At 33.7% G+C, this 26,524-nt stretch overlaps 1 protein-coding gene across 3 annotated transcripts in view; it reads left to right on the top strand.

The window, feature by feature from the left end:
- The window catches only part of nompA (no mechanoreceptor potential A), a 329,738-nt gene that overhangs the window by 175,213 nt on the left and 128,001 nt on the right, over positions 1-26,524 (top strand). For all 3 annotated transcript variants that reach the window (XM_081761969.1, XM_081761968.1, XM_081761967.1), the window contains exon 3: positions 18,538-18,622. In XM_081761969.1, coding sequence (XP_081618095.1) covers positions 18,547-18,622 — 76 coding nt within the window. In that variant the 5' untranslated portion in view covers positions 18,538-18,546. The remainder of the gene's footprint in view (positions 1-18,537; positions 18,623-26,524) is intronic.

The following is a 26,524-nucleotide window of genomic DNA, read 5'->3' as shown; positions in this document are numbered from 1 at the left end:
ACGCTAAGGGAGAATGATGATGAATGAAATGGTGAAATGAAGAAAGTGGGAGGAAAATGGAAAATCTCAGAAAACACATACCCATGCACACGGTATTTGTCCACCTCAAATTTCACTTGGCACGAAGTGGAATCGAGCCACGGACCCCCTGCACCAAAGGTCCCTGCAATGCTTTATTATTATTATTATTATTATTATTATTATTATTAATAATAATAATAATAATAATAATAATAATAATAATAATAATAATTGAAGCGAGCTTAACGAGTTTCAACCGTACAACTCAACCAACGTTTGAGTGCCTGTTGGTTCGTCTGCTCCTCTCATAAAAGACATTTCATTTTAATGAAACTAGTAAGTGCCTTCTTTTAGCTCTGCAAAGTAACTATTGCTTGGAATATGAATCTGCAAAACATAAGAGGTAAAATTAACCAAATGGTGCAAGTTTCCACTTATATATACACAAAACAATTTTGCAATATCAACTACGTGAATCTTGTCCCATAAAGAAGCCGAAACCCCTACACCGAAGAGCCCTCCGAGATTTGATCATTGTCCACACGGACTGAAATTGTCATTTGAAGCCAAGACTTTAATATGAAGCCAATAATTTCTTTAAAATAGACGGAAAATTCGGAAGTTATAAGCATTTTCATATTTTTGCCTTTTCCCATAAGGGAGCCGTAGCCCCCTATATTTCTTATTCATTTTGTCTTTCCTGCTTATCAAAAATTACTTTCTGTTGGAAGGGTACTGAAATGAGAGCGGCAAAATAAAAAGTCGTACCCCCTCCTACATGGTTGCTCAAATAAGTACTAAAGAAAGCATTTTAAACTAAGATATTTAAGATTTAAACTAGGAAACTAAGATATCCTTACATTATGTAAGGATGGCATATTCAGGATTATTATTATTATTATTATTATTATTATTATTATTATTATTATTATTATTATTATTATTATTATTATTATTATTATTATTATTTGAATGTTTTTGGAGCACCGAAATTTTGTGAGACGAACAATGATATGTAGAGGTTTAAGATGGGTGGTCATAGAGGAGGAAAAACCAGGATTTTTCTCTGTCTGACTCTCTAACGTAAAGATTATGTGCTGAAGGTAAGAAGCATCATTATTCTACAATAGGTTGCTTTTACGTAGAATATCAATTACTTGAGTTCTCCTCCTTCGGTCTACTTACCTTATGTAGTAAATTCAAAACAATTTCAATTCAATACAAATACATTGTAAAACTTTTCCGTAATTAAACATCTAGGGAAAATTAAACATTTAATAGGGACATCTGTTATCAAAATATCCAAACACGTAGATAGAAGACTATCTAGTGAGAAATATTGTGAAACTTTATAAAATTCTCCAAATTAAAATTAACATTTACTGGGAAACATTCGTTATGCGCCAGCGAGCATAGGATGAGCAGTGAGCACAGGGGAAATAATTACGAAACTGTTTGCAAACAAAATTAGGGACGCTAATGCAAGTACGACAACGGCATTTTTTCTTTTTTTGGTATCGTCATGAGTTTTACACATATGTTACAATTTGATTCTTTCCCACATAAAAAAATAAATAAAATAACCGTAGTGTAGTGATAAAAATGACAACGGCACTTCCATGGGATCGAAACCGCTACCTTCAGCATACAGACTCATTGCTTTAACTAACTGAGCTATTTGTTTTTTTTTACGTGAGCTGAGCCTGTTCCGGTAAAGACGATATTTCATTACGATCGTCCTACCAATTCGTCCTTTTCCATAGATAATTTCCACTATTTGCTCTATCTTTATGTTAATACTTAGCATATATTCATATATTTGGAGTTTGCAGATAATGCATATAATAAGACATACTAGAAATATTCGTTAATAGTTTAGTTTGTAGATTTAATCCACATTTCTCTCAATGACATAGATGTCGCTGCTTCGTGTCGAAATGCAGAATTCCCTCGTGTTCTTGAAAATTTCCCACTTTAGCAGAGTTGGTAATTCTCGAGATTTCTGTCGATTTAATGTTTTTTGCTTCTAATTTCTTTATTTTAAACTAATATCTAACACAAATATTAAAACCGGTTTTGTTATTAACCTGTCCTGCTGGGGAAACCTTCCGAAATTTCGAACATATAAAGAAAACGGAGATATTTTCAAAAAACTTCAAAATAAAGAGACGCGTCATTTATTTTGCTCATGGTAGTACATCTCTTTTTCTCACCGAACTGTTTTCTAATCTTTCTATATGCCGTTTCTGTATTGCCTTTGACTATTGTTTCCTCAATTTCCTAGCACAAGTTGTTTATCAAGTTTTCTCTGGTCTTTTTTATTTTTCTGTTGATGTGATTTCTGTACTTCCTATATTTATTTTCCTTGTTTGTTATCTTGAACTGTCTTCTTTTCTCCATCATTTTCTGCTGTTATCCAGGGTTTATATTGGGTTCTCGCTTCTCTTTCTATATGCTCGTCAGCTGCTTTTGTAATCCCTGCTTTCATGAATTCCCATTCGGAGTTGATGTCATCATTCGCTAAAGCTACCTTAAACGTCTATTCGTCTGTCGCAGTTGCAAATTATCTTTTCGTGTTTTCATCTCTTCTTAGCTTGATTGTGTTCCATCTTTCGTTTTGTGCTACCACTCTTTTGTTCTTTAGTCGTAGTTCGCTCTTCATCAAAACTATATTATGGTCTGAGTCAACATCTGGACCTGGATAACTCTTACTGTTCTTCACGTGATTTATAAATTCTTGTTGGACCAGTATATAGTCTATTTTGTATCTTTCTTTGTCTACTGGTCTTGCCCATGTGTATCTTCTTCTTAATGATTGTTCAAAGGGAGTGTTTGTTACAGATTATGGCTTTCGCAGAACTCAACTAGTTATGAGCCTCTCACATTCATTTCTCCTAGGCCGAAATTCCCAGCAGTTACATTCTCTTCTTTGCCTTCGCCTACTACCGCGTTCCAGTCATCCATGATGATTAAATTGTAATGGTCTTGAACTTTCATCAATATTTCTATTTTTTCATAGGTTTCTTCTACTTCCTCATCTGTTTAATTTGATGTAGGCATATATACTTGGATTATCTTCATAATCTTCGGTTCGGTTGCAATCTTCAACATTACTATCCTTTCATTGTATCTCCAGCTGCCTATAACTTTTGTCATATCTTATTCAAGACAAAACTGACTCCTGCTATAACGTTTACAGCTCCTGAGTAAGTCATTCTGAAGTCGGCGCTCCACATGTCTCCTCCATCAGGCCACCTAACTTCACTGATTCACAGAATATCTATCTTCGTCCGTTCCATTTCTTTCTTCAGGTTTTCCAGTTTTTCACACTGTAACAGCGATCGCACATTCCAGTTTCTATCCTGCAGGGCCCTCGTTTGATGACGACCGAGGAGGCCCTGCTTTGTTTCCTCCACTGCCGGGGACTACCCTCTGTGAAACAGTATCATCGTATTCCCTAATTTTACATTTTCTTGTTTCTCTTGTAAGCAGCAAGGTCAAATAAAGGGTTAAGTCATAACCTACTTTACATCTGTATACGTATATATTGAGTTTACTCTTAATCTCAATCTGGCTGATTAACATCTTGAGACTGCTCCTTTACTAGTCTTACTTCTTCAATACTTTAATTGTTGTCGGTATCAGCATTGCAGTTACGGTGAAACCGAACAATATGTGCTCACACTTATTACAACTATGACGAAACTCATGAAATGTTTCAACGTAAACGGAATATCGGAACCTCAAGTGAAATACAAATTAGCTCCTTTAAAGAACAGAAACATATCTAAATGAAAAACTCAAATTGAAGACATAGATACAAATTTTGTACCTTTGGTTGGATTTGAGTGTAGATGGTATATGAGACGTGGACCTATAGCTTAACGTTGGATCCGAACCACATAAGCTCCTGTGCCAAAGGCGCGTACGCTAACTACATAACCACTATTGACCCTCATGAGTTGTGCATTGTAAGATTTTTCAGAAATATGGATTATGAAAATTTAAAGTGGATCAACATATACAAGAACTTGAGGTATTAGAAAAAATAATGGAAACACCTGAGAAAAGCTGAACTTTTTGTAATAATATGGTGTTGGTACACCTTTATCACGCAATATATATTGAATTCTGTTCATAAAAGCAGCAATACAATTCCCGAGTAATAGAGAGTTAATAGTTGAAGTCATTTCTGAGCAACTTAACATCCAACTTAGGAAGAGGTGAATAAGATGGAAACCGATTCCAAACCTCTTTCCCTAAACAATCCTCTCAGTCTCGAAGATATTCAGGTCTGGGAACTTGGCGGGACAGTGGACCAGTTAAGATGATGAACCTCATCAGGCTCTTGAAACCGCTCTTAAAAAGGGACATACACAATTCCGGTCTGGAAATAAAGTTTGCATCACTGCGTGGACCTGGTTACTCAAAATTTCTCTATACGCTGCACCTTTGATTTGATCATGAAATGTGATGGATGATTGAGCTTCTGAATGCGTCCGAGCCCATAATAGAGCCGCCACCATGTTTGACAATCGGGCGGAGAAACTTCACACTTTATAGGATGCTTGCCAAACAAGCACGCATGTAGTGGTGAGGGTGAGGGAGAGGAGAGTTATACCATATTGCCAGGTTATTAATGTTTTTTTTATTAATGAAATTTCAAGAAAACCACATGAGTAGTTTCTGAGAAAAGCTTCCGAAAATAACTAATCCCAAGAACTCACCTCATCCGTAGACACAAGAGCATAGTTATGAAAAAAAAAATGATTCTTTTGTAATATTTATGGAAAGCTCTCAGAAAGTCACTTTTAACAGCAGATTTCGTTCAGATAGTTTTTTTTCGTAAAACGAAGACTTAGTTCCTTACAATTAAATAATTATCTTCCGTGATAGTGCCTTTTGACAAAATATAATCTTATTTAGTTAAGTATAATGTACATGTGTTACCAAGCAAAAAAATCAAATAAAATTCCTTTAAAATAAGAAACACTGACTGACTGATCAATGCTTAAGCTATAAACTTGAAATCTCGACAGGATTTTAGACACAAGGTGCCAAAAGAAGGATTTTTGTTCATCGAGCGTGGAAGAGGGGTGGGGAATGAAGAAGTTGCGATTATTAGGCCCATATCTAGAAGATGTTAATATCTAGAAATCCCCTTCGGTTAGAAACATTAAAATTGTTATTTAGACGTTGCATTTAAAACAATTAAACATGCGTTCAAGTGCTTCTTTTTGTGATATTTGCTGGAATATGGAACAAAAAAAGGTGTAGGAATGGTGGTTCACTACAATCCCAATACAAGGTGTTTGAATTTTGTGCAAATCTTAGAGTTCAAATGAATTCTATATACCCCGCTTGGAAAACAATTGGCTAAACTCTAAAATTGAAATTTTCCAGGAGAGAACTTTGTATTTCAAAATCTACTGCATATCGTATAAAGAGAATGTTATTTACTATTAGCATTAGAAAATGAACTTATAATTGTGTCTTTGGTTGCAATTATGAAATAAATATGAATTTTTCGTAAGAAATTGAACTTCAAATTTCTCTCTTGAAAAATTTCATTTTAGAGTTTCATCACTGCATCCAAGTGGTCCATGTAAAAGACGCAGAAGGAATGTAAAATGATTTTCACAGAAATATGTGAGGCAACTGTTAGTTTTTCCAGACTTCAAATTTAAATTTGTCTTTTCGTGTTTCGAAAACGAACCTACATACCGTGTAACATACTTCATTAAAAAAAAAAAAAGAAAAGAAAGAAAACGTTCCAATATAAACTAACGAAAATAATAAAGGAACCATTTCATTTCATAGGAATGTTAAACTCAACGAATATCAAGGAACTGTTATTCGCGCCTTATGGTTTTTAAACAATGCACTAAAATAATAATGATGGTAATAATAATATGATATTTGTCTTATAGACATTTGTTACAAAACTGTGCATGTTTCACGTGTATTAGAGCTAAAGGCAGTACTCTTCAGCATACAATTTTTGTTTTCGCTTGTAAACAGATGAACAGACAAGGTGGTCATCTTTATACGGCATGAGAAAACTATATATATATGTCATGTAGCTAGAATGGAAGAAAGTAGAAACGCTTTCAAAGTCTTGACTGGAAGACCTATCGGAAAATGATCATTAGGAAGACCTAGGCGCAGATGGGAGGACAATATTAAGATGGATCTCGCAGAGATCGGAATAAAAAGTAGAAACTGGATGCAGTTAGCTAAGGATAGAAGTCAGTGGAGAGCTTTTTTGAACGCGGCATTGAACCTCCGGGTTCCATAGGCTATAGAAAAATGAAATGAAATTTTTGAGTTTTACGTCCCACGGTTATGCCGGTTAGGCTAAAGGAGACGGTGATAGTGAGTAATGAATGAAATGGTGGAATGAAGAAAGTGGGAGAAAACGGGAGAACCCCGAGAAAACCCACGCACACGGTGTTTGTCCACCACAAAGTTCACTTGGCGGGAGCAGGGTTTGAACCCGAGACCCCTAGCACCAGAGGTGAACGCTCTACCACTGAGCCACCGCGGCCCCTCCATAGGCTATAGCTTCCATTCTGCAGCGATTAAAATTAAGAATTGAATTTTTCTTTTTTTAAAATTCTAAACTATGCTATATTTAAGTGCCGAAAGTTTTATAGAACGTTTATGTCCGTCCATCCGTCTGTCTGCCTGTCAACAGACATCAGAGTAAACACGGTAATATATGTCAAGAAACGATTTTTGCAATCAATTGAGTGTCCCAAGAATATGTCCCGTCTTCATCAATATTACTCTACTAAGACAGAAATGTGATAGAAATAAACTAATTCCGGTATTAACGTTGATCACTATAGGACGGAAAACTGTAATAGATAGCGACAAGCAGTTTTTGGAATGGATTAAACATCACAGTAAAACATACTATAGCCATCCATAATAGTCTACCGAAAAGTGGTTTAATTTTATGGGTATTTCCGGTATCAATGTTGATTTATACATAGCAGAAAGGACAATAAACATATTTAAAAAAAAAAAAAAAAAACGCTGTATTTTGAAATCAATTCAGTCACAAAGATGGGTTCCATGTCTTACAATAATCATCTACTGAGACCAGAAGTAGTAGAAATCAACCCTTTTCGGTTTCAACGTTGATAAAACAAAACAAAACAAACAAACAAACAAAAAAAAAAAAAAACGAAAATTGTATAAATTAAATATATCTGGTTTCAGCCATAGAACGAAATTGGTAATATATAGCGACGAGGATTTTCTTGGAGTTGAATTAGTCTCTCAAGGAAATATACCATCTTCATCCGTATTATACTACTAAAACCGAAAGTCGTAAAAGATATTAAAAAAAATAAACTTTGATTTTAACATTGATCACCATAGAACAAAAGTGATAATAGATAGCGACAAGCGGGCTTTTCGGAGTGAACTGAACTTTTCAAGAAAGAATACTAGCATTACGCGCAACACACTACAAACACTGAAAGCGATGGGAATTTCTTAGTACTTCCGGTTGCAATATTGATTTTCATAGAACAAAAAGCGGTAACATACATCGAGATTTTTTTTAATCGACTCGCACTCCCAATAATATATTCAATTTTCTCCATTAAAACACTAACTGAAACCAGAAGTACTGGTAATCATCCGTTTCCAATTTCAATGGGAACGGTTAGGGATATTGATTAGTGTTTTTTTTCAAAATTGATTCAACATCTCAAGGGAATATAGTCAACATACCATGGCCATCCGGATTATTCTATTAATACTTCGGTTTAAACGTTGATCGCTATTTTTAAAAGTAATATGTAGCTACAATGGCTTTTAGGAATCAATTCAGCACCTCAAAAAATATATCATATCTTGTATCTCTCTATTGGAATTATGAATTAGATTTCTGGGCTTTCGGCATCTATGGCCATGTTCACCCCTCACATATGAGGAATGACGTCCCTCGGCGATCACATTAACAGAGGAAAGGGGAGGAAGAAAGGATTGGAGAAGGAAAGAAGCAGCTTGGGACCTGTATGTTAGGAATCATCCCGACATTTGCCTGGTGTGAATGACGAAAACAAAGGAAAACCTCACTGAGTATGACTGGCCTGAAAAAAACTTTTACACTTTCTCGACCGAGTGTCCTCACTGGGAATATAGGCCGGGATCGCTCGCACCAAAGGCGAGAGTGTTAGCGACCACACTACGCGGGGCCACTTCTGTCTATTAACGTCGGAGGAAGTATAAATTTATTACTTAACAATTTAATCTCTCACTCTCCTTCCATTGCATCCAGAATTTATAGAGCTCTTTCAATATTGAATTTTTATAGTTTGGAAGTCCCTCGTAGTTTCACAACTGACAAACGAAACTCAATTTTCACTATTATTATTATTATTATTAATAATAATAATAATAATAATAATAATAATAATAATAATAATAATAATAATAATAATAATAATAATACAGAAAGAAGAAACTGTTTTACCACTTTAGACTTTTCTTCTATAATTGATGTATTTAACCACAATTTCATCTTAGCAGGAAACTCTAAAGCCTGATGTTAAGGTAGGGTATATTATGTTGGTGGAAATGAAATATCTGTCCCAAATGCATCATTTCCAAAGACCAAAAACTGTAAACTACAACAGCTGGTTAATCAAAACAGTCGCTGATAACATTTTCACAAGAAAAATATTCACAAATGTTAGCACTTTTTTTTTCCGCAATTTTGTAACCTATGGCGTTATTCTGTTATTAAACCAATCTTGCAGACACATTTGTTATTTAAGAATTCTCCTTTTCTTTGCCTTGACCGAAAACTATTTTTGGGGGGTGGGTTACTTGGATAAAACAGAGCGAAACAAAATAACTACACATAATTGGACAAAGCTAAATAATGTGGAATTCTACAACATGGAAGCGAATATAGTACGGGTAACTATTTTTTAGACGCCTGTCGTGAAATGTCTCGTACATTGTCTTGCATTTAAAGGACAAGCAGAGTACAAGAATATTTATTGAAAAGAGAGAAAGAAAATACATTGTAGCGAATAGCCTTTGATAAACTAAGAATAAAACAAAAGGTTGATATAAAGCAGGATCTTATAGAAGTAGGTGAACAAGTGACGATGCTAGATTTAATTTCTTGGGGAGCGGCAAATTGAGGGGCAGAAACATTTTTGTGGGGAAGCTATGTTTGTATACTGACAATACAATTTTTGTGGGGGACGGTTGGTATTATAGGGCCGCCTGACCCCTTGCCCTCTCTATTGTCGCCACTGGGCTAAAACAATCTTGTTTGGATTGTAGTAATTCAGAATAATTGTAGTAGTTCCAATAATGGTCACCTGTTTCTGCACCAATTAATTTTTCGTTTTCTTAAGGAATTTCCAGATATTATTTGCATTACACTAAAACATGTAATTTTGGTGTCACAGAGTTTTTTGAAGTCTTATTTCTATTATATTAATGACAGTTTTCGCAGGTTTATATCTATATTCTAATGTTTAAAAATTATATTGTACATTTTAAATATAAGTAGAAATGTTCTATATTCATGGGAAAACTGAAGTTCTGAAGATTCAACAACAACAACAATAATAATAATAATAATAATAATAATAATAATAATAATAATAATAATAATAATAATAATAATAATAATAATAAGGAGAAGAAGAAGAAGAAGAAGAAAATGAAATATTTCAGTTTAAAGTCCCACGTTATGCACGATGATTAAAGCAAGTGAATGATGATGGAAGAATAAGTGGAATGAGAAGTGGGAGGAAACTTGAGTACCGGAGAAAACTCACCTACACAATGTTGTCTACCATAAACTAAGTTGGTCGGGGATCGAATCAGGGGCCCCACGCACCAGAGGGAAGCGCTCTACCAATGAGCTACCGTGTCCCCTAATTTAAAAAGTGTTTGACCTGCTAATTAAATAGCTTCTTCTTGTGTTTACAATATTTGAAGAATTTATGTTGTCGGTATTGTCTTTTGTAAACCACTTTACAAGCAACAATAAAAGAAAAGAACACCAAATTCAAATGATACAATACCGAAAGTTAAGTCAACAATAGGATACAAATTTATCGATAATCAAATGAGAGTTTTCTTCCTTTTTGACCGATAACGGGAGAAAAAAAAAAGAAGTCAATTTTGTAGTGCATTTAAACTCAATCATGCGTATCGAAACGACAGACATCCAATCTATCACATTGGAAGAGTTATGTGTCCTGAGTCTACCGCACTTCCACAGTCAAGTTAGGAAAGAGAGAGAGAGAAAAATAACAATTTTGCAAAGCGGAGTTTATCGCGGAAGAGGGCGTTATTGAGATGGCCAGGGGACAATAAGACCTATTGCCTGCTACTGAATCTCTATTCTTTTGATCCCGCCCGGATAGAGAGACATCCCGCTCCCTCTCCCCCGCCTGTCTTGTGTCGAGGGTGAGGACACGGTCAACTGGTTATAAGCGGAACATGTCAAAATCGAGTGTTGACCTCAGGAGTGCAGTGTCCTTCTGGTATGTCCTTTCAGTAACATAACGTGTGTTATGGTTTCCTTCTGTTGTATAACAAACATTCGATGTACACGCAATGACCATTTCTATTATGTCTGCAATAATTAAAAACTGCCAAGATCGGAAACACTGCTTGCTCTATAACGAGATGCGTGTTGTCGCTGTTATGTTGGGCTTCAGTTGTTGATCAAGGCCTTGGCACTGACTGAAAAATTATTATTTCTTTCTTTGACAATGCCTCACTGACACAATTGCTATTAATCATATAAAGATCAATGATATTTATCCAAGTGAACTTTTGACCTAAGTACGAGTAGGCAAACTAGAACTTTGAACTTGAACTTTTTGGTTGTTCTTGTGATGGAGTTAAGTCATCATCGATGGAATAATGCATACACTTTATTCATTGTTATTTTGTTTGCATTTCTGTATTTTTGTCCTCCGGGAACCAATAAAATTTTAAGACTTGGAGCTTCCGCAATCGAATTCATCTTCAAATAATAATAATAATAATAATAATAATAATAATAATAATAATAATAATAATAATAATAATAATAATAATAATAATATTTATTTATTTATTTATTAGACAGCAAACATAATTTACTGCCGCATGCGCGCCTGGATAGTAGGTATACGATACATGGAATATATATTCAGTACATGCAATCGAACTTATGCAATAATGATATAGAAAATATCTAGTAATATACAAATTGTGCATTCAATACATAAGCTGCACATGCAGTCAAAAACTTAATAAATTATTTTATACAGGGATGAAAAATACATATTATAAATAAAAAGGACATTATTAGAAAACTAATTCATATAATTAAACAAAATTTAAATGAACTAAGTTACATTAGTGAAGTAAAAGAAGAGCATGAAGTATCCGATCATGCAATTTAAAAAAAATATATATATACCAATTCTTAAACCTAGAAGAAAAAGAAAAGATGAAAGAAAAATGAAAGAAATAGTTAAAAACCTGAACTAACAACAAATATATATATATATATATATATATATATATATATATATATATATATATATATATATATATATATATATATATATATATATATATATATTTCTAAATGCACAACTCTAAATTAAATATATAACACTAAATGTTATTTAATTACTGAATAAATTCAGAACAAACATTAACAAATTTCATATGGGAAGTATCTAAAATAAAACAAAATTTGTTTGCAATATCGATCGTTTTATAAATATATGATTGTGCAGTAGAATCTTTTAGATACAAAATGACAAAATTTCTAGTGTTACGGTGAGGAATTCTTGTGGAAATAATCAGTAAAGAAACCTGCACGAAGAATATTATTTAAACAAAAATGTTAAAAACTAGTGAAAAAAATCAGTAAAGAAACCTCCACGAGGAATATTATTTAAACAAAAAAAGTGAGAAAGTACATCGCACATCGGCTAAAAATAAAACATGTAATTCTTTGGATATACTAGACAAACTCACTTGTTTGATGTCTTTGAACTTCCCTCGTAACCAGTCTAGAAAGTTATTCTGAATAGACTCAATAGTATTTATATAGTATTTGGCTTTACTATTATTCCAAATCACTGTTCCATATTCCAAGTGAGAACACGCATTACACACGAAGAGAATTTTGGAAGCGTTAATATTGAAAAAATACGGCAAAGACATCTTAACATTGCTAAATTTTTTTGGCCCTAGATGTGATTACCTGCAGATGTTCTTTTTTTTAAATAATAATTTGTTATCTAATATTATTCCGTGATCTTTAATATAAATTCCATTTTCAATTTCCTGATTACCTATTTTACATTTATAAAACAAAATATTAGTTTTGGTAATATTCATAGGAAAGAAATTATTCTCTGACCATTTATCTAATGTAGCAACGTTTTCTTTCAAAACTAGAACTTGGACAGAATTAACTTCATTAAGAATTTTAATGACAACATATAACAAACATGTGCACGTTATCTTAACAGGTGAATCATTTATGTAAAGTAAAAACAGTAAGGAATCAAGGTTATAACCTGAGGTACCGGTACTCCAGATGTTATAAGTAGAAGAATTATAGCCATTATACATAAATCTAAATTTCCTGTTACTTAAATATGACTCTACTTAAAGAAGAGCCACTGCACTTTGAAAGCATAATCACGAAACCCAGCAAACAGTAAGTTCTATTGTTTATCTTCAGTTACCTAGCAAGGCTAGCAGTCCTTGTGTACAAAATAAAAAAAAAAGTAAAAAAAATACATCTTATGATTCAGGTAACTCTTGTTCACGATTGTAAAATGTCACATATTGGAAAGCAATTCCTTAAAATGCTATTATTTGCTTTTGGAATAGAACAACAGTGTTTGCCTTTAATGCCTCTGTAATATGGACAAATACAATTTGATTTTGTCCATCCTGTCTATAAATGCATTTTCGAATTGTCTTCACACATCTTTGAACGTGACTGTACACAACTGATAATTTGAAATCGTCTATACTTAAACAGAACAGCTATATTAAAGGTCAAACACTCAATTTTATTTAACCCCAACCGTAAACTGCTCATTTTATTAAGTAAAAATACTACGTACAACTGCCAAACGACATGTCATACAGTCAGTATTAAATTACAGTGATGCGTAACGCAATAAATACGATTGATACTGAAAAAAAAAAAAGATTGAAAAAGAGAGGGAGAAAAAGCTTGCTCATTATTATTATTTGTCTTATTTATTATATTTCCTTTTTATTTTAATAACAGCTTATATCTCATATTGCGCGTTGCATGATTTAACTTGTTGCCAGTATTCCATAGTAATTTACTTTTCAAAATATTATATTATATATATATGTATATATATATATATATATATATATATATATATATATATATATATATATATATATATATATATATATTTCCTTAGGGAGAAGTTGATATATTTAGTGGGTAGTTCTGAATATTAAATACACTTTATTTTTAATATTCTGTATTATTTTAAAACGATTATTGCACTATTCTTAGTGCACTATTCTGTGTACTCAATGGAAGCGATGCACCCTACGCGCCTAGTAGTTCGTTAAAATTGAATTTAGATTCCATTTTTAGCAAAGAGGCTATGTTAGACGTGGACCTATGGTTTAAGGTGACTGCAAACTACCGTAATGCCCTCTATATTCAAAACTCTCCCATCGGTAATCGAACCCGGTACTCCGTGCACCAAAAGCTTACGCTAGTAAGTAGCGCTAATGTTGGTTCTGAGGTTAACGTCTCTTTCAGCATCGAGGCTATATGAGACGGGACCTACTGATTAACGTGGAATCCGAACCACATGAGCTCCAGCCGGGAATCGAATCCGGGTTTCCCACACCAAACGCGCGTATGCTAACCACTTAACCACGAATGAGCGCACTGCTAGTAACTAGACTAGCGGGCAGAGATCGTACCACGCAAATAAAAAAAAGTCGAACACAAACTTGTTAATTCACACTTTTATGAAGCATTTAATGCATGCAGGAAACAAGATGCCAGAGACGGAGATACTCCGGAAGACTAAAAAGAAAAAAATTAACAATACAACTATAGACATCTAAAGAAATGTTTCTTACGGGTAAATCTTAAGAGGAAGTAACATTTACAATCTCGGAAGAAACAAAGGACAAAACAGGCCAAATCAGAGGAAGATCAAAAGCAATAATAGCAGAGAAACAAACACAAGATACATGCCAAATTTTTAGTATCCCACTTCATCTACACCGTATCCCATACTGCCTTCACTAAAGTACACAAGGAATACATTGGACAAAAGAGCTGTTATGGCTAGAAGTCCCTGCAACTACTTCGGTTTAGGACGGAAAACCGAAGACTTTTGATTGATTTATTTGAGTTCAAATTAACGAAAAATACAGAAGCATTCACCTTTGCTAGCTTGAAATTTACCTATGGATAAGGTACACATTTTTTCATAGAAAGGTGTTTCTCTAAATATTTTAAAACATGATTAATTGCAGATAGGAAATAAATTCTATTTAGATGTATTGAAAATATGATCCAAACACTTTGAATTGTTTACTTTCATACAGTATAAACACGGAAGTCTCAAATAAGATATAAATCAAACTAAGTCAAACGATGATTCCAGAAAAGACCTGAGTCGCTTTATATATGGAGAGAGGAGAAGGTGGTAGTATGGGAGAGTCTTTTATTTCTTGGTAGAAATCGGAAGTATTAAGGGAAAATGAGTTGATTTAAGTAAGGTCCTATTGTCGTATGTCTAAGCATCATATACGAAAGCTTCCAATTTGAAAATCGCAAAATACCAAGAATATACAATAAAAAATTAAACATGCTTCAAAATGTACATCCTGCAGAAAGAGGTGGTAAGATCATACATGTAACTAAAACATAAACGTATGTACAAAACTTGTAAGCAAATGCTTGCAGTGGACCAAATAAGGCAATGTAACTGCACGTAGCAACTTTATGGAACTATATTTCAGTGTTTAACTATAGATAAATGTTTTTACTCTGCCAGGACGCGAAAGTGTTTTATGAAGAACTGTGAATGGGGGACATGCAATAAAGTCCCATTGTCACATACGAAAACACATCGCCTGCAGGCAGAGCATTCCACATGCGCCCATCTGCTACACACAATACACCGAATCCATACTTCACCAGGTTTTGAGTTATTGTAATTTACGCCACAAAACATGCATTTAGCATTTGCATCACCTACTCTTGTTTCAACTTTAATTAGAATTGATAGAACTGTGTCGTCTGAAGAAATTGATATATCTGAGTCGTCGGAATCAGATGATTGCTCTGGCTGGGCAAGTTTACTACGGATATTCAGGTTTTGATTTATTGTTTCTTTTCCCATTTGTTTCGAACTCCCTTAGGAGCTGGTCCTAACCTAGCCATCGGCAAATCCACAGACACCAGCGTGGCAACCTGTGAAAAAAAGAAGAGGTTATATGATGGGACACCTCCTACCTGTGTCTCCTATAATACCATCTCACGTGTATAACATTTTAACACACTACCAATAACCTATCCATTAAATTATCAGATTCACATTACTACTACATTTAACTCTCTACTATGAAGTACAGAAACACACATGAAATATTTATTACAACTTACGTATCAATCAGGATGTTTGTGTTGTAATCCTCCTCTACAAAAGTTTTCACTCGTGCACAAATTAATGCCGACTTGCCAGAACAACACTTCTTAACCAACTGGCGCCCGATTCCTTCTAGGACCTTCTAGTAGCCTTCTACGTAGTATGACAGCACCACCAATAGAATGCAGTAATACTTCCATACACATGTGTCCCATTTTCCAACACCGTTCCATACTACCACCTTTTCCTCTCTCTCTCTCTCTCTCTCTCTATATATATATATATATATATATAGGTAAACAGGTTGAGTGCAGGAAGATGTCAATTGAGAAGATTTAAATACAATTTATTTAATATCTCTAGGGACGGGCACGAGCGAGTTCGAGCGAGTTTTCATTCAAACTCGACTCGACGCGTAACAGACATCTTTCAGCTCGATTCGAGAACTCGGCTCGAAAAATTTCCTCCAACTCGACTCGAAACTCGACTCGAATTTTACTCGAGTTTCGAGTCGAGTCGAGCCAAATCGAGCCAAATACTGTGTGTAGTTTCAAGTACTTTCTTCAAGTATCCTACATAGACAATATAATTATTATCAATGATACTACTACCACCACAACAACAACAACAACAACATATTATTATTATTATTATTATTATTATTATTATTATTATTATTATTATTATTATTATTATTATTATAACAATACCACTGTGTATAAACATGAAAAATATGTTGTTTACATCTGAATTCTAAAAAAATAGTTGACTGCTGACCTCAGTAGTCGTGAAGTCTAGGAGTCAGGGACACCGTTCGCGAGGTTCTGGGTTTGAGTTCCGGAGAATGAAGTATCCGGGCTCGAACCAAAAATCGTTAAAAGTTAAAAGGTGCCGGCCAAACGTGTTCAAAACTGCTTGGCCCGTGCTTAGGATTCTCAACGGCTCGGCTCACAGCTCATTCTTTATCGATCGGAGCCAATAGCTCACTCACCCAAGCCGGCTTGAGCCGAAACAAACCAAGCTGATAGCTCACCCCAACCGAGCCGGCTTGAGCCTATGACTCACGTGAGCCTAGTCAATGCCTCATCTCAACCGTGCCAGCTCGAGCTGTTCGCTCAGTTGAACCGAGATGAGCCGGTTAACATCCCTACACGGGTTGGGCTTCTGCTTCGGCTCAGAACTTTCACCGTGCAGGTCTCAGCCTTGGTGGTGAGGACTGCAGTATATATTTATGTTAGTGCTCACGACAATTGAAGCTTTCATTATAAAAATCCATTGTCGACTTGTTAATCGAGACGAGATAAGATGCAAGCAGTGTCCCACCTCGTGAACAACACTATAAATATTCCACATTACTGCTTACATTTGTCATAGCTTTCGCTTTCCAGTCTAAATAGACAATGATTTCAAAACGAGTTAAAACGAGCTAAACGAACGAGCCATTAATCAAACTCCACTCGGCTCGAAACTCTACCTCAAAACAGTGACTCGGCTTGGAACTCGACTCGAGAAAATTACCTTTGACTCGACTCGAAGTCGAGTTTTAGCTCGACCCGTGCCCATTCCTAAATATCTCGAAGCTATACAAAATGGACTCAGGTCATTTCTGCAATCATCGATTCAATTAGTGATTACGCAACGTTTTATTTTATTTTTGGCTAATGAACAATGCCATAACAGAAGTATTTATGTCTAATATATTTAGTTAATATAGGACCTGTATGATGTTGAATAAAATACACAGTATTAGGCTCCCTTGTATGTTTTTAAATACATTTATTAAAAAAAAAACAATAGAAATGTGTATTAAATTGTATTAAGAAGAAGTTTTAGTTAAAATAACAGAACATCTATTTCTAACTTTACAAGATGTGCTGACATGGCATGTTAAATAATTACCATAGAATAGATATTCCTAACTGGTAGGTCATTTGCTCCAAATACAAGTTATCTTGCACTACCGTTTTCTGCTGAGCTTTTCGTTTCAACGTAAGAATTACTTTCACCTAAGTTTAAGATGAATAACAAACTCAATTTGGTCCAGTCCATTAATTTCCTTAATTTCAACTCTGTTACAATGTAATTACGTATTTACAGCCATAATTAATATTACTCTATTATTGATTTCTTTTTAAGGTAGTGTATTAAAAGTAAGAATGTAAGTTAAATATTTATATTCATAAATGAAATTTACAAGAATTTCTAACTGAAAAATATACCGACAAAGTTTTATTCAATTGGCTGCTCCTTATATATGTTATACAATACTGTCCTATGTTATGACAAATACAAATAAAAGACTATACAAAGGAAAGACAAAATACATTTCTTTGTTTTCAAAAATTTCCAACAATCTGAAGCCACAAGTGCCATCTATGAATGCAAACCTTGTGACAAATCATTGAAACAAAAATGGCGTAAATCTCACAGAGGACTTTACAGGACTCCAACAAAGGAAGAGGGGAAATCAATTGGGCAGAAATGTGGTAGCGCGTTGAAACACCAAGGACAGTAAATCTCTACGCTGATTTGCTGGACAACAGCATGCGAGCCTATCAAAGCGGCTTCCTGTTTAACGTCACAATGTGGCTATTGTTGGTGGCACACGCGAGTCGGATGCTAGGTTTGGATAGCTATTCTTTGGTGATAGGTGTCTCGTACTGACTGTCAGATCGCGAATTCTAAAACGTATTATCAGTGTTTCTTCTAGGACATGCTATATTATCGTGTGTGTGCATGTGGGGATTCAACATAATTAAGGGCGTACTGAAAGGTACCGAAGTTTTCGTCGACGCCTTGTTACTCAAAAGAAGTAACATGCTAACTTAAGTAATTTTTTCAGGTGATCAAGATGAGAAGAAAACACTATCTTCCAAGCATGGTGCAAGCAATCACAGTTCTCACTGTACTGAAAATGTTAACAGATGGTAAGTACTTTATTTGTCTATTATCTAAGCAGTCTGATTGTAACGAGAAACAAACAACACAAACTAACTTGAAAATTTTGATAATTTATTTTCTATCTCTTAGTTACATGCTTTTTTGTATAAATTATTGGTAAATGATAACTTTCACATACATACACACAAATATATTAAGCATTTCATAACGGGTAGGTGGTATATTATTTTCCACCGTGAAGAGTGTTTCTCATGACAAGAAAACAAACGCAGAGAATCTATTACAATAATAACAACTCAATTTATGTGTTTTTAACAACATATTTACGAGAAAAATGTTCGGAAGTTGCTAAGAAGCAATTAATTGTATCAAAAAAGCTGATATTCAGTAAGTTTTCTAAATAACAACAATATGTTTGTAGTTAGTTCCAAACATACAAAGCATGGTTTAAACTATGAATGAGAACTTACGGAGTTAGCACTTTGATTTAACTAAATTGTGCTTTTCATTTTTGAATACTGCATATTTTTCTTACTTCGATTAACACCATGGTATCTTTACTATTAATTGATATAGTAATATTGACAATTTTCCAATTAATATCTATTCCTTAATCATATATTAAAAAATGAAATGCAAATCTGACATTTTCATACTCGTATTTCTTATTAAACACCTAGATATACTTTCGTTAAAGAATATCATTAACCGATTATTATCATTTGTATTAAGATCATTGTAATCAGGAAAAGAAATGCCACAAATAGTTAGGTTAACTTAAAAAGAATAAAAGTTTACATTTCCTTAAAAAAAAAAAAAAAAAAAAAAAACTAAAAATCTACATCTCTCCTAATAAATAACATTTCATAATTTTCTAACATGCAGGCAAGGATCCTTCGGCTTATAACACCAAATATTAGATATTTGCAAATTTGCCGTTCTTGTCGATTGAATAACATTATTGCTATTAGAGTAACAGTGAATATATATTTTCAAGTTAGTTTTTTGTTTAGTTCCTTGACACACGTTTACAATTTTTCATATTACTTAGTTTTATCTTTAACAATACAATAATACTTTGATCTTAAACAATACAATGGTAAGATCAAAGTAAAGATTAAAATTTTGTGGATACATTTTCTTCTACGTCTGATTTTTGTTTTACTAAAGTGTGGTATTAATTTTCTTTAGAACACTTTTTCAAAAGCATGAATTTCTTTTTCTTTTCTGTTTTTTTTTCAACCAATGTACTTTTCTTTGTTTTCGCTGTGCATGGAAACTTTATTTATTTGCAACACTCTTATGATTTTTGTTCGAAAATACACTATGACGTAGATAGCTACATATGGTACAATTCAATGCATACAATTCTTTGTTTTGATTATGAGTGTATTATTGGTTCTAATTTTGACTGTATAGTTTGAAGTAATTTTGCACATTTTACATATCTTTACTATATAATTTGAAATAACTTTTATCGTATTATTTTTAAATCTTACAATCACAACATAGGCGTTATTGAAAATTATTTTATTTCATTGATTTGTTGGTTGCTTTGGAGTTTGTCGACCTTTTCAATATCGAGGCCATATTACATATTCGAGACGTGAACCTGCAGTTTAACGTAGGGTTGATAAGAATGTAATATATATGAAAATGCGGGATACATTCGATATCCTCCAAAACTTTGAAACATAATACGTTTTTAGGAAACATTTTCACTGCATTATTTGAAGTGGATACAAAGAAGTAACTAACAATCTGTAGTACAATCTGTTCTCAGTGGCGGATCTATCCTGGGGTCAGGGGCGTAGGCCCCAAGTTTTTGAGTGATAAAAATAATTTAAGCTATTATTTATATATCTTTGTGTTCTGGCTGCCCCCATTTTCTCTTCAAGATCTGCCACGGTCTGTTCTCAGGAAACTTTATGCTTCTCGAAAACTCATATGAGCGTTTTGCATTTACATGAGATTTTTTTTCATCTGAATACGCTTCAAATTTGAAGGAAAATTTGCATTTCTGTTTAGGCATTCTTGTTGATTCAAAATTGGAACACTTCATTTCTGATATAAAAAGAACAGCTTAGCTCGTGCACTTAATTAAAGATTGCAGATTCCCTTGACTGCCAACGAAGAACTGCGACTCTGCACTGCGGATCTAGTCTCTTGGTTTGCTCGTTATGAAATGAGAGGGAGTGGTGTAGTGGTAACTTGCTCACAATTGTTCCATGTTATAACTTTTGTTCTTGCACTAATAAAAGGTTTCCTAATCGATAATCTGATATTGACAGCAGAAACGGGACGAGACCAAAATTTTGGACATTTGCATGTTCCAACTAAATTTACGGGGACACGGGACACTAGGGTCAAAAATCGAGACTGTTTCGCTCTTTACTGGACGAACAGCAGGCTTAAGGATTGAACCACATAAACTCCCAGTAGGTATCGAACCCAGATCTGCTCTGAAAGCGCATATGTTATAGCCTCAAGTGGGTTCTTGTTTCAGTTCATATTTAATGTAACAAGCTTCATATAGAAAACAAGTTACTTTTCTCTTTAAAAGTAAGTTCTGTAATATTGCATGTAGAAGTAACTATTTCAAAGTTATTGTTAAAAGAATACTGATCATCTCATTAGCAAACTTTAATTTACTGCATCTATATGACTCTACATACAAAAATATGCGAAATGACTCCCATAGCTTTTCTTCACTAAAATAAGTGCACTTCCACGACACTTTTATTCACACCAGGAACACAAAATATTTCGATATTTAAAAGAACACACTCAATACTGCTGTTAGGCTATAATTGTTAAGGAGATAATAAAATTAACATTATAAAATGGCGTTACTTCAAATTACCCAAAACGGCTATTAACATATGAAAGAATTCTTTGAAAAATAACTGAAATGAAAAAAAAAAATGTATATTTACTAGATTTTTACCTCATACTAACAAAAATAAATACTACATATGAACACAAAATGAACAGTTAAGTCTCTACATATATTTTCTAAGTCTGTGCATGCTCCTTAATCAGTGCATTAAATACTTCTCACCATGCATTTCTCACTTTGCTGTATTTACTGGACACATTCTAAGAGTGACCGATGCAAATATGATCTCCATCTTTCCTTATCTATAATAGAAAGAAAAAGTAGAAAAAATAACCTTATATACTTGTAGGACCTATTTGCAGTCCTATACATTTGTATATCACGTACGTGTATGGTAGGCACATGGTATGGTAGGCTTTTACTAAAACTCTTATCGTATCTGCTTATACCTTCTTTGACCCCACTAACATGGGCACAAAGCTTTTTTTTTTCAAGCCAGTTACACCAATGACGAAAACGGCCAATTGATTAGCTGATGTTTTACCTCTTGCTAAATTGTATTACTTCAATTACTTCATGATTGGACTTCCATTTTGTTTTTCTCTTTAATATGTTTTAAGTAAAGTTCAGGAAAACAAGTACGCACCAGTGTGTCACCAATTTCAGTTTTTATTTAGCAAAATCTTGCAAATTATTTAAGATAACGTAGCCAAGAGTCTACGACAAAACCTGTCACATTTTCCTATTCACTTCAATTTCCGATCAATCCGTAGACTTGTAACTTTTTCCATACATATTTTTATTTTTATACATTTGGAAGCCCTACAATCCATTGGACGATTTTAATTATATGTTTAGGGGGAATTTCAAGTGTTTGCGCAGTTTTGTCCTTGGATTTGTTCTCTTAAATCATTCCTTGTTCTCTTGGATTGACACCTGTTACATTCTGAAAGCTACCCATTTTTCTGCAGCTCACAAAGAATCCTGCTAAGGAAGAAAAAGAGAAACAATTGAAGCAATACAATGTAGCCGCAGATTAAACTAAGTAACAAAATTGCCAGCATTTGCCTTTGTCCCTGTGTCTGTTTTGAGAAAACTTGCCGTATTATCGTATTCATTGAAACCGAAATGAATAAAAAAAAAAAAAAATAAATAAATAAATAAATAAAATGACTGTTGTGATAAGTTCCGTGCATGCCATGTGCTTATCGTATACGTGATGCAGATAGCATTTTAGACATTTTAAAAAGTAATTAAACAAAGAAAAACGTTATAATAATTGGTGTTACGTATGAAATTACAAGGCACCATGAACATCTTTGGTATGTTATTTTGGAGTTTATTGTCCCATTTGGTACCTATGCTATATGAGACATGGACCTACAGCATAGCATGGGATCGGAATCGCATGAGCTCCTATCGAGAAGAAACTACAAAGAAGAAACAAGCAATATGTGTATTGCTTACTAGTAAATAGTTTCTAAAAATATGTTATACAGTAATGTAGGTAATACAGTTTAACTTTCTAAATCAATTCTGTACCCCTTCATCAAACACCTTAGGGCCGTATTCATAGACGATGTCCACATAAGATCTTACCTTGAGTAAAACTTAATCTTTAATAACATTTCAGTATTGAGACAATTTGTATTCATAAACATATTTTGATAATTTCTTAGCGATAACGCATCTTGATCAAGACTGCTATTCCCATCTTGCATTAATTAGCGAGATCGAAAGCTTGTGTTCAGAAATGTTTATGAATAAGATTAAAATGCCATTTTCGTCAAGACCTTCTTACTGAAAACCCATCTCAAAATTTTGCCTGAGTAGGATTATGAAACTGCAACTTTCTTCTCAATACAGATCTTGAGAGGAAAAATCATTAAGGTGCATCTATTGTTAAGACTCTTAACAGGGCTGCCGTGTCGTGACAAAACGCTGTAACTTTGGCGAAGAAGTTTTGCGAAAATGAGCCTTAAAGTTTTCATCCGAAAATATGATATGTATCGTGTAGAACCAGTGTAACTAGGCAATAATGGTCAACCAATCAATTTTCACCAAATTTAATCACACAACATGCATTTACGTAACATTACATGTAACCACGTGTTTCCAAAGTCAAGATACACTATTTCTACACGATACAGATCACATTTTCGGATGAAAACTTTAAGGCTCATTTTCGCAAAACTTCTTCGCCAAAGTTACAGCGTTTTGTCACGACACGGCAGAGGGTAGAACCTTTTTGATAGAACTTTGTAAGTAGGTAATTCAATTTGTAAGAATATGCAACTTGTAAGAAGGTTTTGTGATTATATTTTAAAAAAGAGCAGAGCAACTTTCAAATTGAGTCATACGAGTCTTCATTTCAATGGAATAGAATTATTACAATTTATTATGCACATGCATACATGTACTGCTAGTATTGGAACCCATTTCCAGGTAGTTTTCAACTACTATATTGAAACTGGAATTTCATGTTTTGCCAACTGGAGATTGTGTGCTCCCTAACGGAAACTTACTTACTAAATCTCTAACAACATACATGAATAATACACATTTATCTGCTGCGAGCAATTATCCAAAAGTAATAACTTCCTTTGATATGCTCTGTAATTTCCAAACTGCTTAGTATTGTTTCTTCTTTTTTTAATGTAATGAAAATACAATTAAACCTTTCAGTTTAACATCTCATGATTATGTCATTTAGACTAAGGAAGGGGCATGATTAAGGGAAGTGAATTATGATGGAAGAATAGCGGAATGAAAATGTGGGAGAAACGGGAGTACCCCGAAAGAATACATATAGGGTATTGTCCAAACATAATTGGCCGGGGATCGTAGCAGCGACCCCATTCACCAGAGGTAACCGCTCTACCACTGTCTACCACGATCTACAACCGCTGTGCCACTCTTTCTTTAGAAATATGAATTCTTTAAAAAATAGCAAAATGTTGTTTAAAACGCCCCACCGATAGCAAAATTTGGTAAAGTCCAATTGAGTTTCTTCCTACAAAATCGACACACCTTGAATAGGTTACCTTGAACATGAAAGACAATTGTTTTATTTAAATCACACAAACTTAATTCAGAATTTGTTAATTATGTAGTTCTTTACAAAATACATTGTATAAAACGGGAAACAACTTGTTAGCAAAATGTAACGAACTTACGGTGCCTAAATGATGCAAGGAAGGAAATCACATCTATTTGAATGAGTGATTAATTTGTGTTAGAAACGGAGTAAAATATGTTGAACATTTTACTTTTTTCTATAGTATTCAAAACGAATTTGAAATTAGCTCATGATTGCTTCGATTCGGCTATTGCCGTGCATTTTTCTGATGCAATTGTCATTAATATCTCTTTGAAACATAACATTTTCATTTCGGTAATCTTCAAGTCAATAGTATCTCCAGAAAAGATTCTCTTAAAAGAAGAAGAAAAAAACATATTGTGCTATGAATACATGTGGCCGAATTAGAAGCAGGTCTTTATTATTGGCATCGGATTTCAGTTCCACTTTGCGGTGTTTTCACAGCATAATAAAGGCCAGAAGTTTCGGTAATGTTTTGATCAGATATTGTCTAACAAGTCATTTAGCTCTTAAAATTTGGTTTTTGTTTCATTTCTGCCAAGTTTACTGATTCCTGTCGAAACAGCACTCTGCTGACACATGCATAATCATTAGCTTTGGTTATGGATGGTAGATATACTTCTAAATAAAGATTCGATTGATCTCAATAACTCTCTCTCAACATCTTTAAATTAATACAAGAACAGACGGAATAATACACGAACAGGTTAAAAATAAAGTAAGAAGTTAGGAGCGTACGTGGTTAAATAAATGATATTTTTAAACGCTTTGTTAAAATTTGAAATTTTAGTTCAGTTACTTGCATTTGAATGAGCTTATGTTTTCATCTCCAAACATACGTTCGTATGTATAAACTATAGCAAGAACATTTTTTTAGTTATCTTCATAATGACAAAACAGTGAGCTGTAGTCACACTGCTTGATTTCCTTCCAAACTATTTCCAATTTTCCCTTTTTCGTTTACTTACAACGAACTTCTAATAAAATATTAACCCAGACGGATTTTTTGCTTCCTTTACATTTTTCTTTATTATTTGATAGAAAAAATAATAAAAGGGGTGCAAATGAAAGGTTTCGATGCAAATATCAGTACATTCTATTACAGCATCATAACTGCAGTGTTGAGCTTTATCACTCTTCCTGAAACTCTTACACAATTTAACGACTCCGTTACACCACTTAACTCCTTATGATAGTAAGCGTAACATCCGGCGTGTCGATGACTGACTATACATTCTTCTTCAAGGAAGAAGCATAAGGTAAATTGTCGCTGCAAAGGAAGTGGTTTGGCCTTCACCTTTATAATGCAAGGCTGTCCAGAATAAAAACTTCCGCTGGAGCTTGAAAGGGAAGTAATAACGTTAAAGAACTTATGACTTAATTTTGGAGTTGAAAGATTGTCTTCGCTCTCACATTCACACCCAAATTCATCCTTCAGCCTTTTGTTTGTACAATGTTCAGAGTACGAGAGAATGACTGTAGAAAGTGCACCCGGATATTTTACGAATCAAGTTAAGATATTATATATTTACAAGTGAATAAATATTTTAAACATCATAACATAGGAGCAAATGTCAAAATTTGAATTTTTAACTATGTTTACTACATTATAATTATTGAAAAAAAATCGATTTTTTAAAACAAAATTTTATTTTAACTTTGCTCAGTTTATTATTAATTTACAAGATTATTAAACCTAGGGAGAAAATTTGCTTTTTTTCTCGCGACACGACTACAAGTTCTAGCAAAACGTAATTTTCCCCTCGTATTTTGCTGTTACCAGAAATTAAAAAAAAAGGTTTAAACGTAAGTCCAATGTTAATTAAATAGTAAGAATAATCTTATGAGTGGCGTATGTGATACATTGAATTGACGTCGAAGTCCACAGAATAAAAATAAAACTACACTGTATCATACACATATTTGACTAAAAGTAGGTGATTTATTCGTACCTGAATTTGATGCTGTCAAAAATACATTTTAATCCTT

The sequence above is a fragment of the Thermobia domestica genome, chromosome 6 (assembly GCF_964235325.1).
Source record: "Thermobia domestica chromosome 6, izTheDome1.hap1.1, whole genome shotgun sequence".
Lineage (NCBI taxonomy): Eukaryota > Metazoa > Arthropoda > Insecta > Zygentoma > Lepismatidae > Thermobia > Thermobia domestica.
Note: the sequence above shows the minus strand (reverse complement) of the source record. Positions and strands in the feature narration are given on the sequence as shown.